The sequence below is a fragment of the Zeus faber genome (genome assembly GCF_960531495.2).
Source record: "Zeus faber genome assembly, chromosome: 22".
In the NCBI taxonomy this organism is placed as follows: Eukaryota; Metazoa; Chordata; class Actinopteri; order Zeiformes; family Zeidae; genus Zeus; species Zeus faber.
The window spans coordinates 3962714-3980295 of NC_137209.1; the positions used below are offsets into that span (position 1 = coordinate 3962714).

Consider the following 17582-nt stretch of genomic DNA (forward strand, 5'->3'; position numbering starts at 1 on the left):
ACACACACACACACACACACACACATACACACATACACACATACACACACACACACACACACACACACATACACACATACACACACACACACACACACACACACACACACACGTTGTGCTTGGCTGAGACGGTCGTAACTCCCTTCGAGGGGAACGGGATATCAGCGTATCGCCGTGTGAAATGGCTGCATAAACACAACAAACACACACCTACATAGACACGTGTTCGACTGACCTGTGTGGGGCTGTGGCAACACCCTAATCAAAATGATGTCTGTGATATGAGAAATTTCACAAAATACAAGTGTTAAAGGATGAATGACTAAGCCCCCCACTCCCCATTTCAAATAAAAAAAATCTTTGTCCACAGGAGAACGGAAAAATGATGTAAAACACGCTCAGATAAGTATTCCAGGCCAGTAGGGGGCCATAATATCTCATAAAACTTTACATCAAACAAAACATGACAATCTAAGGAGCCTGCGTATTGAGGTTCTTTCATAATATTCCTATACAACACCGTGTGGGCGCGTTTCCAAAAGTTGGAGAGACTTTCACACCTGACAACACGATGGTCATCGGCCATCGCTCGTAGGTTCCTGATGCAAGGCAAATGTAAAAGTTGAGGTCATGACGTCAGGGTTTTCGAGAAGCTCTGTTTTTACTGTCCCTACGAATACACGCAAAACTGAATTTTAAGAACCAAAGCCTCATTTTCAGTGACCTAAAATGTAGTGTTCATGTGGACGGGAGGCCAAAGCACAGAAACTTTTCGAAAATATCTGTATACATGTGGACAGGGCCTAGATTTCACAAGGAGCTTCCTCCAAGCTGGCAAACATTCTAAAGACACTAAAATTGTAAATGTATATGGGTTGTGGGCATAAAATGTTTTTTTGTCGTTTTTCGGTTATTTTCTTTTTTCAGGAAAAACATAAGGTTGCATGGCAAAGGGAGAAATATATGTGGGATTTTTTTCACTCAGTTATCAATATTGGTGATTAAGTTTTTTGAATAAATGAGAACATTTAAAAATGAAATATATTTCCATATAAATGGTGATTCTTAATTAGGGTTATATTATTCATTTTTGACTTCATACATTTTAAGGCCTTGCTGTAATGACTAAGCATTTCCTCAGGGCTCCTCTGGGAGTGTTTACATGGTTTTATGTAATATAATGTTTTAAGATAACCTTTTTTAAGAGCAACATTTTGAGTGTCACCCCAAAGGATGACACAAAGGTAGATGCTAGAAAAGTGAAAAATTCAGATAATTCGGGGATAAAAACGTACCCTCTTTGTGGTGGACCAAGGGGCGTGGTAAAGCCGTGCCTGCAAACGGCAGCATGGCTTCCTTCCCCACAGTCGCACAGCTGCCCTGAGTTGGCCGAATCAGCGCCCCCTTGACACTGATTGGTCCGATCCGGGGCAGAGAGAATTCTTAATGTTTGTCTGTCTTGCAGAGGCGATCGGTGCAAGGGATCCTTAGCCGACCTGGAGCCAGAGTGGAATGCCTTTTTGTTCAGTTTGTTTAACAAAAAATCTCGCCATGTCTCCAACCCACGGCATGTAAGACTCTCGTCTCCCTCCCTAAACCCATACCTGTGGGCAGAGACTCCTGAACACTCTTTGCCCTTCCCATGCTGTCCCACTCTCTGATTTTGGGCACGGATTGGCGAGGATTTGAAGCGTTGATGAGAGAGGCTAGGAGAGTACATTTGCGGTCGGCGGGGAGATGGGAGTGTTGCATGGCATGTGGTGACGCGGCCCTTGACCTTCCCTATCGATGATTTTTCGCTGGAGCAGTCGCGATACGACACCCTACACGGGGCCTGTGAGGGATTAGTTAAAGTCAATGGCGGATTGATGCTCCCAGACGCCGTGCTCACTATCCCGTATTTTTTGTGATTAGGGACAGGTTATATTTTAGTGAGCCGTCACACTCAGACAGGAGAGGAGATAACCCAGTTGTTGGTTCCGAAGAGCAGCCGGGAAATGCTCTTCCAGCCGGTATTCCACCCGATGGCCAGTCACCTTGGTCAAAAACACAACAGCGGATTGTTGCCTGCTACTGTTGGCTGGGCATTTGGGCAGATGTGCATAAATGGAATAATGGAGCTGTTGAGGTACGTCCCCCTAGTCGAGGTCCCGTTCGAATGACTTGGTAAGGACCTCATTGGGCCTTTAGACCGTAGTGCCCACAGGTATTGTTTTGTGTTAATCCTAGTGGATTATGCAACCTGTTACCCTGAAGCAGTGCCCCTGTGCAGTATTATGACCAAAAGTGTGGTGCAGGCTCTGTTTCAGATCATCTCCCGTGTTGGGATTCCGAAGGAAATCCTGACCGACCAGGGCACTACCTTTATGTCACATACTCTTCGGAAACTTGTTACTGGAAGTGCGCTCAATTCAGACCAGCGTTTACCATCCCCTGACCGACGGTCTGTTGGAACGCATTAATAAAACGCTGAAAAACATGATTCGAAAGTTTGTTCACAACGATAGCCGTAATTGGGACAAGTGTTTGGACCCCCCTGTTTGCAGTGCGGGAGGTTACCCAGGCCTCCTCGCGATTTCTCCCTTTGAACTTCTCTTTGGCAGGAGACCCCGGGGGGTGCTAGACCCAATTAAAGAAAACTGGGGGGGAAGATCCTAGCACCAGTAGGAAGGAAATACAGTATGTTATGGAACTGAGAGAAAAATTACACGCACTGCTTCGGCCGTTAACATGGGAGAATGTGCTCCGGGCTCAGGAACGTCAGTACCTCTTGTATGACCCCCATTGCTACCCACACCCCATGCAAGGGCGAGGCCCGCCCCACCACAGCGGACCAGACGCCCCATCCGGCTGTGAGATCCGAGTCCAGTGCCCATCCACGTAGCAGTGGGGCACCCGCCGCAGAGAAGCCGCGCAGTGGGAGCAACGGCCGACAGCCGCCCCCAACACCCCAACCCACAACAGCAAACAGCCCCCCCCAGGGACCCCGGAAGGCAGCCACCAGGCGCAAGCCACCGGGACTCCCGCCCAGCCTGCGGGGGTCCCACCCGGCTGCCCCCTGGCCAACCACTGCCCCACACCCACTCGCCAGCGACCCGCCACCCAGGAAAACTCCCGTGCTCAATGTGTGCTGATGGCAATTGCAGTTAAAATTGCGAGTCCTTCAGGGAAGTCCAACCCGAATCACTCGCACCCCTCCTGCCCTGCAGACCCTGGTCTGGTGGAGTATTGTTCGGAGTAGGATTAGTGTGCGAGTGTATGTGTTCTAAGCTAATATGAGTGGGATTAAAATTTCGGAACGGACGAGAAGCAGCTGGGGCAGGAGCGTGACAGGCAAGATGGCAACTGCCCACCGCATCCCCACTCACATAGCTTGCACCCCACCCATCCTGCAAGCCCTAGGCCTATTGTGTGGTGTATGTACCGAGTATGAGTTTTGGCACTGGGAGAGATAGGCGAAGCGCGACCAGATCAACACAGGGGCGCAGCATACTGGAGAGCGACCGCGCGGACCTGACCCCGGACCCAGCCGCACCCTAGCACGCTCACCCCCCGTACAGCGATCAGCCACAGGTGCAGAGCGGCCCACCATGTGCCTCTGCCATGCCGGGCAGCTCCACACCCCCATCAGGCCAGGTCAGACCCCGCATGTGGACCACAGAACAGAGGGCGGCAGACGGCCCCACCATCCACAGCCTGGCCCCCCAGCAACGAGCGCCTGGTGCACCGAGAACACAGAGGACAGGTACCCTGGCAGTCAGGTGTGACGACAGGAGTCCGCCCCCCTACCGAAGGAGGCCGGTGAGCCCCGCACCGAGCACACCCAGCCAGGTTCAGGCCCCGACAGAATGCCTAACCAGCTCCTGCACAACGGGCCACCACCACCAGTTTTTCCATTGAGATGTATTCTATTAATAAATGTAACCGTTTCAACGATTCCAATTGAGTAAGATTATTTTCTTTGTAATTGTTAGGGCGATTCAAATGGGTTGGTGGTGTTACAGTGATGGGTGAACTGAGGAAACATTGTCGGGGAGACTGGAGTGCAGAACATTGAAGAGTTAATAGCTTTTTGTTGTGTTGGTCCAGAATGCTAGGATAGGTGGGCAGAGCCAGAAGGAATGATAGTAGTCATCGCTGGTATAAAGGGAACAGTGAGAACAACTGTCTTTATCTACCAAACCCATTTTGAACATTTTGTGTTCTGTGATACGAGCTCCGTGCAGAATCTTATATTGGATGAGTTGCATTTTGGAGTTGCGGGTCATGGAAAGGGTGTTGCAACCTGTGCAAATAAGCTTCCACAGGTTGATATCAGTGGGAACAGCAAAGTCTCTTTCCCATTCCAGGTACAGATAAAGTGCCATCTGATTTTAATAAAAGTTTGTATATTCTGGCATAGGGATTTCAATCATTGGAGGTGGTTGTAGGATGTTCATCAATTTGATTTGAACTTTTAAAGACTGCTGTAGTTGATTATACCTTTGGGATAGGGTTGGGAATGATATAAGTGACTTGTTTTCAAAAATGAGTTACAGATGAGTAATTCCTTGTCTGTTCCAATACCTAAAGATTATTGGTCTGTTTTTAACCAGAAAATCTGGGTTGTGCCAGATTAGCGTGAATTGGTTCGGCGATAGAGTGTGACCACTGAGTTTGAGGAATCTCCACCACGCTGACAGTTGTTGCAATGAATGGGTTTTAAAAGCAATTATGTTTCCTTATTGATTCAGTAAGGAATGGGGGATCAGATGATAACTCCTGACATTCTGTTTGTTTAATGTCTCGCCATCCACGGCCCAATTGTTGCTCTTGCTGTAACCATTTAATTTTAAATTGAAGATGGTTTGCTAGATAGTATCTTAAGTTTGGGGCTGCTAGGCCTCCACAGTCTGTGTTTCTGTAGTGTTGCTATTTTAATTCTCAGTTTCATGTATTCCCAATAAAACGTATTGTCTATTGAGTATTAAACCAATGTACTGTTGGTTGCACTGGCTTCATTGAAAATATATAGTTTATTATTGGAAGTATATTCATTTTCACTGCTGCTATCCTACCAAATAATGAAATGGGTAGCTTGTTCCATTGAATGAGGTTTTCTTCAATGGATTAGATCAATGGAGTCAAGTTGAGCGTAAACAAATCTGACAGATGGTGGTGACATCAATACCAAGGTATCTAATATGCCCGATGTGATGGTTAAGGGAAGTTTCTGAGTTGCAGCATTGCAGGCCCCCCAACTGAGTGGTAAGACCGTGGTTTTAGTCCAATTGATAGTCTGAGTTAGCTGAGAATTTAGATATAAGATTGAACACTTCCAGTGGGGATGATATTGGGTTCTGTAAGAACAACAAGACATCATCTGCATACAAATTGATTGAGTTTCCTGTTTGTATGCCTACGATATTACTGTTTTTTTCTTGTTGTTTTTTTTTGCCTGTGCTGTCACCATGCTGGGCATACAAAAAAAGAATATTTGTATGCCATTGCATCAAGGACAGAGTTAGTCTGCAAGTGGAGTTCAAGTTCTCAACCTGCAATGCAACTCTTTAATTCTTAAATCATCAAGAACTGCTGCAATAACTCATGTGCAGAGGCATGGTGGAGGTTGACTTAATCTCTGTAACCATCTGATGAAAAGGGGAATATAAGTGGCCAGAAGTGTTTATAGAATTCCACTGGGTAGCCATCTGATCCAGGTGATTTATTGCTGGGCATAGAGAAGAGAGCTTTTCTGAGTTCTTCTCGAGTAAGTGGTTGATGTAACGTGGTAGCCTGCTCTGTCAAAAAATTTAGGGAGGTCAATATAATCAAGGAATTAATGAATGTTTGATATATTAGAGTCGGATTTGCTCAGTGGATGAGTGGGCTTGTTGGGAGTGCAACTCCTTTAGTCATTGTTCGAGTTAATTTTGGCATTCTTGTCCTTTTTCTTGTGAGTGGAGAATGAAATAATACTACCTCTTAGAACTGCCTTCGCCAACTCGGTTGTCAGCTGGACAGCTACCCGGCCTAAGGTGGGCAGTGGGTGTATATGGTGGACCAAGGGGCGTAGTAAAGCCGCGGCTGCAGACGGCAGCATGGCTTCCTTCCCCGCGACTGCACCGCTGCCCCGAGTCGGCCGAATCAGCTCCCACATGGCGCTGATTGGTCTGATCCAGGGCAGGCAGCTATCTTATTGTTTGTCTGTCATGCAGAGGGAATCGGCACACTGGCTCATCAGCTGACCGGGAGCGTCATTCCTCCAGCACCCGATGCAATATTCTGTATAATTGATCCATTTAGCCAGTAAGCATTTTTTATTATGTTTTTTTTACTTCAGTAAAAAGTTTTTTAAACTCCCACCAGTGGCTCCTGAACAGGGAATGGCAGGGTGCTCAGCGCCTCGCGGACTTGGAGGAGCTGGACTTCCTCCGCTGCCAGCTGGAGGTTGTCCTCGCCAGTGTGAGCACCCAGGAGTATGCAGACTTCCACACTCTTCACAGCATGCACCTCTGAAATGCCTTCTGTACATCCTGGTGAAATTGGGTCCATTCATTCAAAAAGGATGTTCAAATAACACTGTTGCCTGTTTTTAAATAACAATACTGTCACAACATAGGATAAAGGATTTAGGGACAATAACAAATCAGTCCTTTTTTGTTGTTATTGTCATAAACCTCTGGAGTTGAATTTATATAAATAGACCTCTGTAAAAATAATGCATATGATTCATAGATGAAAATGTTTTTATATGAACGTTCAAAGTTACACCAAAGGACATTCACTAGTTTGATTGAAATGTAATTACAGGTACTCCTCACTTTACGACTTACCTGTTTGACTATTTGGACTTAGAACCAGCTCTCTGACCAGTCTGTATTGTGTGCTGCGTAGAATACCGTGGCGTCTCAGCGTCAAGCATCTCATCACCCTTTATATACACTAAATACTGCACACATCTCATCCCCGTTCTCAGTGTCATTGCCACAGTCTGTCAGTATTCACTACACTAGCGTTCGCAATTAGCACTTTTTAATAATCACTTCCGGACTGAAAAAAAAGCATGTCAACTATTTTTTTTAAAAACACACACACACACACACACACACACACACACACACACACACACACACACACATTCGTGTCACGCCCCTTAGGGCAATACTTGCTCAGTACCCATGCACGATGGACGCAAGCCAACTCTTCACTCTCGTCTAGACAGAATATATGGGTCAGTATTAGTCTTTGGATAAAAAATAAATAGTCTGCCACGTGACAACTCAAATTATTTGTACGACTAACGACACCAGGACCCCGAATTGATAACAATGGAAAATACTGATTCTTAGGCGTCGACACATGTTTTTTATTTTACCGCATTCCTAAAGCAACATACCAAAAAATAAAAAAAATTGAGTTCAGTACTGTTTCCAAAGCACAAGTGAGCTTTTGTGGCACTGTGTGCCGCACACATTTTTTAAAGCTTACGGCAAAGATTTCCTATAAATCACAGGTTTGCTGTTTTAACAGCGAGGAAGAGCAGCCAAAATGATGTCAGAGGGGCCAGGGACTTCCAAAACAAGCAAACTTTTTTTTTTTAAAAGACACTTATCAAAACAAGTTGAGATATATATATATATATAAAAAGGAGCAGTCAGGGAACCTCGGATGAAGGGTCTTTTAAAAGATGAGTGCCTTATTATAAAAAATTAGAATTGATTTTGCTATATAAGTCTCACTAAAAACACAAGTCCGGCCTTATACATAAATTAAACAAGATTACAGCCGTGGAAAGATTAAGTTAGATGACCTAACATTTCATTGTACATCATTTTGCTGAATTCATTATTGACCAGAAATTTTAATAACTAGATTTCCTCCCCCCGTCCCCTCCACATTTGGTTATGAAATGATAATGAACCTCCAGCAGCAGAGGCCGACTATGCTGAATATGAAAGAGGAAACACACATTTGAACATTAACTAGGTGTTTAAATTGGCATATAAAAAACTGACATGGAATACAACACGAGCGTCAAAACAAGTATCAAGCATCTCATATGCAAGACTGTCATACCCCCAAACCCGGATCTGCGCTGCAGGCTGCTTTACAGTGGGAAAAGGATGTTTAACTTCATCATAGCCGCTCATGGGGTTGTTTAGCAAGTAGCTAACAAGCTCACAGCACATTTTCTTTGAGTACTATTCTTCAGCACATTTTTAGAGCAGCTGTTTAGTTGTTCTTTGGCGTGAATCTTGAAGTTATTTCACTCCGTTATGTAGAAAGGCAGAAGAAAAACACATGGCGGTGGGGGGTCTCACAATGCCCCAATGTCAACGTTGGAAATGTATGGAAGGATAAACAATCAGTCTGTCAGGGGTGGGATGGTCAGGATGAGAACCCAATTGCAGACACGGTGGGGGAATATGACAGGGGTTTATTGAGGAACAGGCAGAGGCCAAAACAAGGGAAAACTTATGGGCAGGGCATCAGGGTCCAAGGGAACAGGCAATAGACACGGGATCAGGACTGTGACAGGGAAGACAGGAGACTCGCGACCAGGCGGGGAAGCCGGACTCAGGGAGCGGGAGCAGAGGAGCCAGCAGGGAATCAGGAGTCACGAGTCCAGGCCGCAACAAGCACAAACCAACAGAGTGAAGAGCACCAGGTTAAGTACAAACTGTGTGACGAGGGAAGTGGAGACAGGTGGTATGATAACAGACTGGGGACAGGTGTGCAGTGACTGGGAACTGAGGTGACATAAAACACAGACAGGGGGAGCCAGAGAGGGACAGAGAGACCTAGAGGGAGACAAACAGGAACCCGGCAGGGGAAGGATCATGACACAGTCATCTCAGCGCTTCAGAACTCGTCATCGAAAACAAGGTTTCGCAAAACTGCTTATGTCAATAGCTAACGTTAGCAAAAAAAGGAAAGCGAAGCGATGTGCACGTTGTCTGTCCACCGCTGGTTCCCGCTACGGAGAACCTACATTTAGCTAGGATCCGAAAAAACTCAAATCAAAGTTGAACTACGAGTCCCGTGCGTCTGGTTACGGGGTGTGTCGACTGGCTCAGCTGCCTGTCGTCCCACGTCGAGTGTTGTGGAGATGATGTTCTGCACAGCCATGTGAAGGCCCTGTCTACTGCATGATGACGTCAGGCTGGATGTTGAAGAGCAGGTCATCGTTGCCCCTGCGCACTTCCAGGAGCAAGGCAGTCTCCTCCAGCAGCGCCCCCTGGAGATCGGATGTGTTCACGAGGGGGCGGCCGTTGAGCTTCACAATGATGTCGCCGTCCCGGATGCCACCTCTGGATAGAACATTTAATCATGTCACGGCAAAAGTACCATGTGATCGATCCGTTTTGACATATAGCGTTAATGCCGAGGTTATTATGGTATGACAGAAACGGACAACAAATATCACAATTTGTTCCTTAAAATTATATCGGCTCGGCAGTGTATCACTGAGGAAACCCCTACTTCTGGGCAGGGGAGTGCGGCACAACTTCATGGACATAAATTCCGGTGGCGATATCGGGGAAATCCGGGTTGTTTTGTTTCAGTTCCTCCACCAGCCTGGCACATACGACGATAACAGCACACAAGCATTTGAGACATTTTCTTTAGCCCCAATCTTTGCCTTCTATCTACTGCAGTAGCACTACATGTTATTATGCGTGCAGGGAAGGGGTTTGCTTCATCCTTACGTGGGCGTGATGGTAAGCATCCTTATTCCAATGAAACGCTTCTTGGCCCGTATATCTGTGAAAAGAGATGGCATTCATCTGTTTGCTGTTTAAAGGCATACTTCTGTTTTTCTGGCAAATTCACTTTTGGTCCATCTTTGTCCATCCCGAATTCACAGAGGTTTGATACCAATGTGTTTTAGTGTAATGTGAGGGGGAGTGACCAACTCAGCTGTCAAGCACTGCTTAAAGCAAGTTAGGTGTCGCCAGACACAAACTGCAATACCTGGCACCAGTACATTACCTTCAACAAAACGTACCTACAGCATCTCAACTGGCAACCCTAAAGCTGCTAGGCTAGTTGTTTCATGCAGTTCCAATACATCCAATATTCATAAAATGTTTTAAATGTTACTGTTGTTAATGTCGCTCCTTCGATCTTTCACATTTGTGGTGAGATTTTAGAAAGCGGCCCCAAATAATGGAAAAACAAAAAAAACAGACGCCTAATTAAGCGGTTGTTTTACGTGAACCTCAGTGCTGCCCCCGGTGAGACCTGGCGCCCAGTCCCGGGTCGCTGTGTGCGGCACGTGCTGCTTGCAGAGCCCGGAACACCTGCAGAGTCCAGATGGAGCCTCTTCCACAACACTGTGTCTGTTTAGTTTTTTTTTGTCTTTTTAACCTTTTTTTAAATGTAATGAGTATAAAGCTGCCCCCTGCACCTGCTCAGCTGGCGGATAAAATGAAAATTGAGCGTCAGCTGCGACAACAAATTGATAACAAATATAGTCGGTTTGACAAACCATTTGGCATTAGTAGTCAATAAGTACTGCTAGTAATTTTACTACTAGTAAGTACATTTGTTGCAAATCCACTTATTAGGGCTACGAAAATAAGGAGTTTGTTTTGCGATTAGGTGTTTTCAATTTTGCAATTAGTTTGAAATGTTGTGTGTTGTGTGTTGCGCCCCTTCATTCTCATTGTTAATGACAATAAGAGTGAAAGTGTAGCCATGATAATAGCTAGACTCGCAATAACTTCGGAATACGATCACACAGGTCATTCATTTTTTTCCCCAGATTTTCTTGCATCAGTTGTAAATGTGTGAATGCGCAGGTTAATTCATTAGGAATACCGTCTATTGTGAGAAAAAGAGGAAAAATGACTGTTCTGTAGTTCAGAAAGACAAAAACATCACGTTCAATAATATTGTTTGATTTTAATACACTTTGTTGGTGTTGGTTCTACACTTATCTGGTGGTTTAGTGATACCGTTTCTACCTTTGCTGTGCTTGTCGATGGACTCGTTCAGAAAGCGAGTGATCCTGTCGGAGGGGATGGCGAAAGAGATGCCGGCCGCCACCTTCAGGGTGTTGATCCCGATCACCTCACCGTCCTGAGGACACGCACAGAGGAACGCCATCAGCCGTGTCTGAGTCTCACGAGTCCCAACGCTGAGAATCAACAACTTACACACAACATTAGCATCCCATTAAATGACCAAAGAAATGCTTTACCAAATTGACGAGAGGCCCTCCTGAGTTTCCGTACTGTTAACCGTGAAACAAAGAAAAAGGAACAAGTTAGTAATTAATATACGTTGTTTTTTTAATGACAAGTTTTTTCATCACTTTCTTTTACCATTAGGATACATGTGTGTAAATACCAATGCACCAAACACCGGTCCTAGCAAAGATGCACCATAAAGAGAGTGATGGAGAAAGTTTCCCCATTACGCACGGTGCTTGTTATGTTCCATTAGGAGCAAAATAACCTACGAAATTGTGTTTTTATTTTCGATAAATATAAAAACACGGTTTTGCCACACCCATTGCACCTATGTCGCCTATAGGAAGAGCCCTGCCTAAAACATTAATAAACAACAAGGGAAGCTCTGTGCAGCAGTGGTCACTTACGTCCACACTCATAAAAGAAGGAATCTTTGTCTGTCTGTCTGTCTGTCTGTCTGTACTTCGAGTATCTTGAACGGGCATGCACTGCCTCTAAGGTCCACTTAGGTCCCATTCCGAACAGGCATAATTTTAACAGGCTGCACTAGTTCATGTCATTCACCTCAAACAGGGCTCTGCTACCTTGAAGCCTTCCTCGCACCTAGTCTGTAATCGCATGCGGCAATTGGATCCTCCACCTAGTGGCCGTTGGATGAACAGCGTTTGAGTTTTGCATCCCAAAATGTCAGGGAAAATGGGAGAACTCGTTTTCTTTCCAAAATAGCCCAGCTGAGCAAAGAGTAGTTTTTTTGTTTGTTTTTTTACAGCTGGACATCTACTGTACCATGTTCCATGAATGAGAGGTCAAAACTCCCTTTATATAGTTTTTGCAAAGTGGGCAAATCATTTTAAATTCACTTACATAAAAATAAATGTATTCATAGTGAATACGGCAACATCCAACGTTAACGTTATCTTGCTATTATTACTTTGAAATATGTGACTTATTTGCCCAGTTGTAAGCCCAGTTCCAATAAAAAAACATAGCTAAGTAATGTCACTCCAATACTACTCCGGTAGTACAGTCGGACCGAGACTTGTTGCAGGAGACCACACCCTGGAGCCTCGTTGGGACATGGAAATTCAGCACCACCGTGCATCACAGCTTTTTCGCATGTGGAATCCGACTCTCCATAGGAATTAATGGACTACCCGTTTGTTCCTGTCACTTATTGTGTCCAGTGTGAAGTAGGCTTTAGTACCGGAAGAGCCATTCTTTGACATTTTGGGGTTACATTTTGATGCAGCCACAACAAATATTGAAGTTTAAAAAAGAAATTTTAAATTGGAATTGTTTTTGTCATATCCCGTATGTTGTTGTTATGTTGTAACAGCAAGGGAGCCAACCAGGGGCACCCTTAATGACTTTTAAAACGAGAGATCTCCTCATGATTAGCTCAAGTCCTTTAGTGTTTACGAGGCATCGGGTGTATATCAAGTAACAGAGAGAGAGAGAGAGAGAGAGAGAGAGAGACAAATGGCTGTACTCTCACATTGATAATGGCGTCCGTCTGGATGTAGTCCATGTCTGAGTCTCGGATGCCCAGCTCCTTGCCATCTCTCTGGGCGGTGCTCACAATCCCGGTGGTGACGGTGTTCTGCAGGGCGAACGGGCTGCCGATGGCCACAACAAACTCTCCAGGCCGCAGGTCAGCGCTGTGGCCCAGCAACAACAGAGGCAGCTTCTTCTGAACAGGAAAATAAATGACAGATTCTTTAGATGGATAGACTTATTTACAAAATCTAAATATGAGTCATTTTAGGCATTTTTTAAAAGTTAAATAAGTAGCTGTTCATGGGCAACAGTAGAAAACAGAAAATCTGGACTGGACTTTTTGAATGGAGTCTGGGTGAGATATGAGATTATGAGATAATTTCAATCTTTAGAGAAGGGACAAGAAGATGGAAGAGAATGAGGGTGATGAGTCAAAATGAAATCTCATAATACCGACGGTTTGATTGGCAGTTTGATGCAATCAGTCTCTTTAAGATGGGATTTTTTTTTTTTCTTTTTCGCCCGAATCCATCCTCATCCTACCCCGCCTATCCTCCCAGGGATTTGGACGACAACTTGCATGACATCACCGACATTCTAGATCTGGAACTTTCCCCTCGTCGTCCTCCTAACTCGTTCAGCTTGTGTGTGACTCCTGCACCTGGTCTGGGGACCATTTCTGGCCTCTTTGAATCACGGTCGCCTTTCAACGCCACGCCCTATTAACGTAGCCCTCAGCGTGACTCGTACTGTAAACACTCAAGCCCAGACAGCCGAACCCCGAAGTAGAAACTCTTCTTTTGAAGAAGAAAAAAAAAAAAAAAAAAAAAAAAAGCTTATTGCCCTTCTAGAAGTTATTTTGTTGCAAACAGAAACACCCTTCAGCAGAGAAGCTGGTTCTGTCCCTACTGACTGTGTTTTACAGTCAGTAGGGACAGAACAGTCAGTCTAGTATTTTTTTACCCAAATTAATACTTACTTATTTAAAGGCCTTGTCACGCAGATTTCAATCCGTTGTGTGCAGTTTGAAAAAAGGAGGGGAAGACGTACATCAATTGAAAAAGAAAGTTGATTATTTGAATTTGAAATAATTTTTCAATATTGTATGCCACCAGGCAGCTGCATAGCTTGCATATGCCTATGGCCAGGCCTGCCGAAAGGCATCAGTCTACCTCCTGATTACCAATACTGTATACAGACACAGCATACCCACAGGAAAGCCGGCTTGACGAAAAAACCTAGACACAGTTCATCGAACCGCTACCGGGGGGAGGATCTGACTGTCGGGTGTGTTTTCCGATTCCGTGTGAACCACGCCTTAGAGTAGTCGGTAGACAAAACCTCTGCTACAGGATGCTCGTGGAGGAGGTGTGATAAAAAAGAACAGAGAAAAAAACTAAAAAAACTATCAATATATTGCAACCCAAACTCACCTGTGGGTTGATCTTGATGGTGGCAATGTCAGACTTCTTGTCAATGTCTTTGATGCTCGCCTCGTAAACATCGCCATTGCTCATCTGGACCTTCGGTGAGGAATCGGTGCAGGGAAGGGATAAACAGAGCCATTAAAGGAAACAACTGGAATAAAAACACCATTCCAATAAAAACGTCACTACTTGAAACACAGTAGACAACGTCTCATCAAATGCGAGAATGACATTTAGATGAACGTAATGAAAGTGTTAAAAAGGTGGACTTGTACCTTGAGCTGCTGCTGACCCGACACGAGCGACGTGCTCGAGACGACGTGAGCATTGGTCACGATTAAACCCGTCTCCGACATGACAAACCCTGATCCGCTTGACAGGGGGACGTTACGTCCAAACAGGGGTTGCCTGTGTGGAAGAAATAGGAGGGGGATGGGGGAGGTCAGAGGTAAAATCAGCATCTGTTTTCCTAAGGTATCTCAGAAGGGCAATTGTGAGTAATCAAGTATCCGTCCTTGCTCAAATATATGCGGTTTCAGAGACTTCTGACTTTTTACTTCACTACATTGCCGCGTCAGGGACTGGATCTATCAAGCTGCTGATTTAGGATTGCTCATCGATTCATTCCATATCCTTGCAAATAAGACACAATTTTTGTGCTAAAACGGTGAAGTAACACTTAGAGCCTTTGTTATATCACGGCACGGGATATGACAAGAACTTTTACTTTAGAGTAGTTTTAAATTAAATGTAATATAACTGTTACCCAAAACATGTTTTAAAAAAAAAAGCCACGTGTAACTATGACTATAAGGAGATTTAATGTTTTTTGAGGCTTAAACATTTGCACCATTTGACTGCATTTCATTCATTTTATTCTGAAACCTTTGTCTATTTTCTGCCGAAATAGACAGTATTTATTGTTACACTAATGTCTCTGTCGCAATGTAGCTTGAATGTCTCCCTTGTAAGTCGCTTTGGATAAAAGCGTCTGATAAATGACTAAATGTAAATGTAAATGAAAAGAAACATTATTTCTTTTGATGGGACTTAATTCTGAATGGTTCTGTAGTTTCTGGGAAAAGAAAATGTAGGTTTCCTTGTACTGAATGCATAGCTTCGATGCTATCGAGAATCAAACTAATTTGGTGGTGTTTGGTGCCCTTTAATGTCAAATTTTGACTTCTGGGTAGTAACTAAAGGTTCAGGTACAGTCGAGTAAATGTGTCGTGTTCTTTTAGGGCAGAAAAAATGTTTTAATTCAAAGGCTTAGTTAGTTAAAGCAGGCGTGTCGTCAACCTTTTTCAGATCAAGGACCACTTGGTGGGTAGAGAAACATAGCAAGGACCCCCCTAGATATTTTTTTTACATAACTGAAAATTCAGAGGTTTTTGAACATTACTCAAAGATCAGAGGTTTTTGAACACACTATAATGTCAGAAGCTGCGAATTGGCTCGCTTTCAGCTGATTACTGGAAAAAAAGAATTTGCTGTTCTAGTGTTAATTGTTGGGAGTTTACGCAATATTATTTTCTGTCTAAAATAAATGTAGTAATGTTTCACAAAAATAATTTTGACATAAAAATAATTGGCTGACCCCCTGCAGTACCACAGCGGACCCCTGGTTCAAGAACATTGAGTTAAAGTACGGCCTTCAATTCAATTAGATTCAATTTAGGAACTAGTATTAAAGTCAAGGATCAAAGGTATCAAAACTTTGTCATTGAGACCACACACACACACACACACACACACACAACCTGAGGAAAAGCTCAATGTGAACCACAGCAGGCGCTATCTTCTCCACCACATCAGCGATGAAGTTGAACTTGTAGCGGGGACTTGTAGGGTGTGATAGACCTATACAGGCAAGAAGAAAGACACATTGAGTCTAGGCTATTACTTTTCTTAATCTTTGCCCCCTTTCAAAACATAAAGAAACTGATTGATGTGTCAGGAAGTTTTTTTTTTTTTTTTTTTTTATGAGGGACAGACAGACAGACAGACAGACAGACAGACAGACAGACAGACAGACAGACAGACAGATATAGGCCCCTCCTCTGAGCTCAGAATTAAGCACACAATTATCCACTTCCATCCCCAAAAGAGGGCAGAAGATTTCCATCGTAGACATGTCAGAGGAGTCTGATGAAGGCAGCGATGAGAAACAGCTGACACTGACTGCTGAACAGGTATAAGCCTACACTAAGTCCCAGAAGAGTTTTCTTTTTCTAATCTTCCTTTTATTTTCCTGTACTACCATTTTAGCCTCTTTTAGTCTTGAAAATATGCTGCATTAGAGAGGTTGTTTATGCCATTTCATTATTTTGCTTATTTTTATTATTTATACCTTTTTTGTTGTTGAAACTTTAATTGCATTGAGACGCGACTCCGTGGACCTGAATGACCATTTATAATAGGCAATATTGGTCCACAATTCAGTGGCTACTTTGAGTTTATTTGTTTGCTATGTGGGTTGAGTTTATTATGTCCTAAGATATAATAAAGTTGATGGGCGCCACTAGTTGCCTGTGGAGTTAGGTTCTCATAGTTTAGCTGCTCCTCCATATAGTGGATCACCACAGGCCCCACAGTTCTGAGTAAGGGAGGGGTATTTAAAGTGTTCAAATGTTTTGTATGTATATTTGTTTTTCTTTACATATGTCATGCACTCAGCCTAGCAGTAATACCTCTTACTACTTTCCCTTGTATAATTTATATGTACTAATAATACTATATATGGAGCAAACAAACACTCAAAATATCTTTAATAGAAAAGTCATAAGCTGGAATGTTAGGGGACTAAAAGTTAACCAAATTGAAACAGGTTATAAACAGGATCAAACTGCTTAATTAATAAAAAAAAAATCTCTTCAAGAAACCCATGACAGTTTTTAGATATTAAGTTGGTTCAGAATAGATGGCCTGGTTAAGTAATATATGCACCATACAACACATACAACAAATATGCTAGAGGTGTACTTATTATTTTTCATAGGACGATACCATTTCAAACTGTGAAAACAATCCAAGACCCAGCTGAAAGGTATATTACTCAAGGTAATATCCTCTCTCTCACATTAAATCTAGTCTATATATTGCCCAAATGAGGACAATCCTAATTTGTTTGTCTTCTTTACTGTGTTCCCTCTCTGAAGCTTTTACATAATTTGAGGAGACTATTATAGCACTTTAAAGCTGGCAATGGACCGCTCTACAGGCTTTGATACCTATAAGGCACAAACTAGAAAATTACGAAAACAATACATTGTGGATATACATTTGGTTGAAGTATGGGGAGAACAAAATAGAATAGTCTTGTCACTTAAGTACATGAAAGTCCCGTTCTCATATTGATTATTTTCTTGTCAGTAATAAGTAATAGTGTGACCATGTAATAAGTGACCATGCTGCTATTTCATTAAGTATTCATATCGCGGAAACGTATTCACAGTCCCCCCGACTGGCGATTTTAGGT

General features: G+C 43.6%; 1 protein-coding gene across 1 annotated transcript in view; it reads right to left on the bottom strand.

Moving 5' to 3' along the window:
- Positions 1-8404: 8404 nt before the first annotated feature.
- Positions 8405-17582, bottom strand: part of htra3b (HtrA serine peptidase 3b) — a 35642-nt gene continuing 26464 nt past the window's right edge. Inside the window, exons 2-10 of the mRNA XM_080023631.1 lie at positions 15865-15964; positions 14380-14512; positions 14111-14200; positions 12676-12870; positions 11189-11221; positions 10953-11067; positions 9693-9747; positions 9466-9561; positions 8405-9293 (exon numbers count right to left, since the gene is read on the bottom strand). Of these exons, the coding sequence (XP_079879757.1) occupies positions 9125-9293; positions 9466-9561; positions 9693-9747; positions 10953-11067; positions 11189-11221; positions 12676-12870; positions 14111-14200; positions 14380-14512; positions 15865-15964 (986 nt within the window). The 3' untranslated portion in view covers positions 8405-9124. The remainder of the gene's footprint in view (positions 9294-9465; positions 9562-9692; positions 9748-10952; positions 11068-11188; positions 11222-12675; positions 12871-14110; positions 14201-14379; positions 14513-15864; positions 15965-17582) is intronic.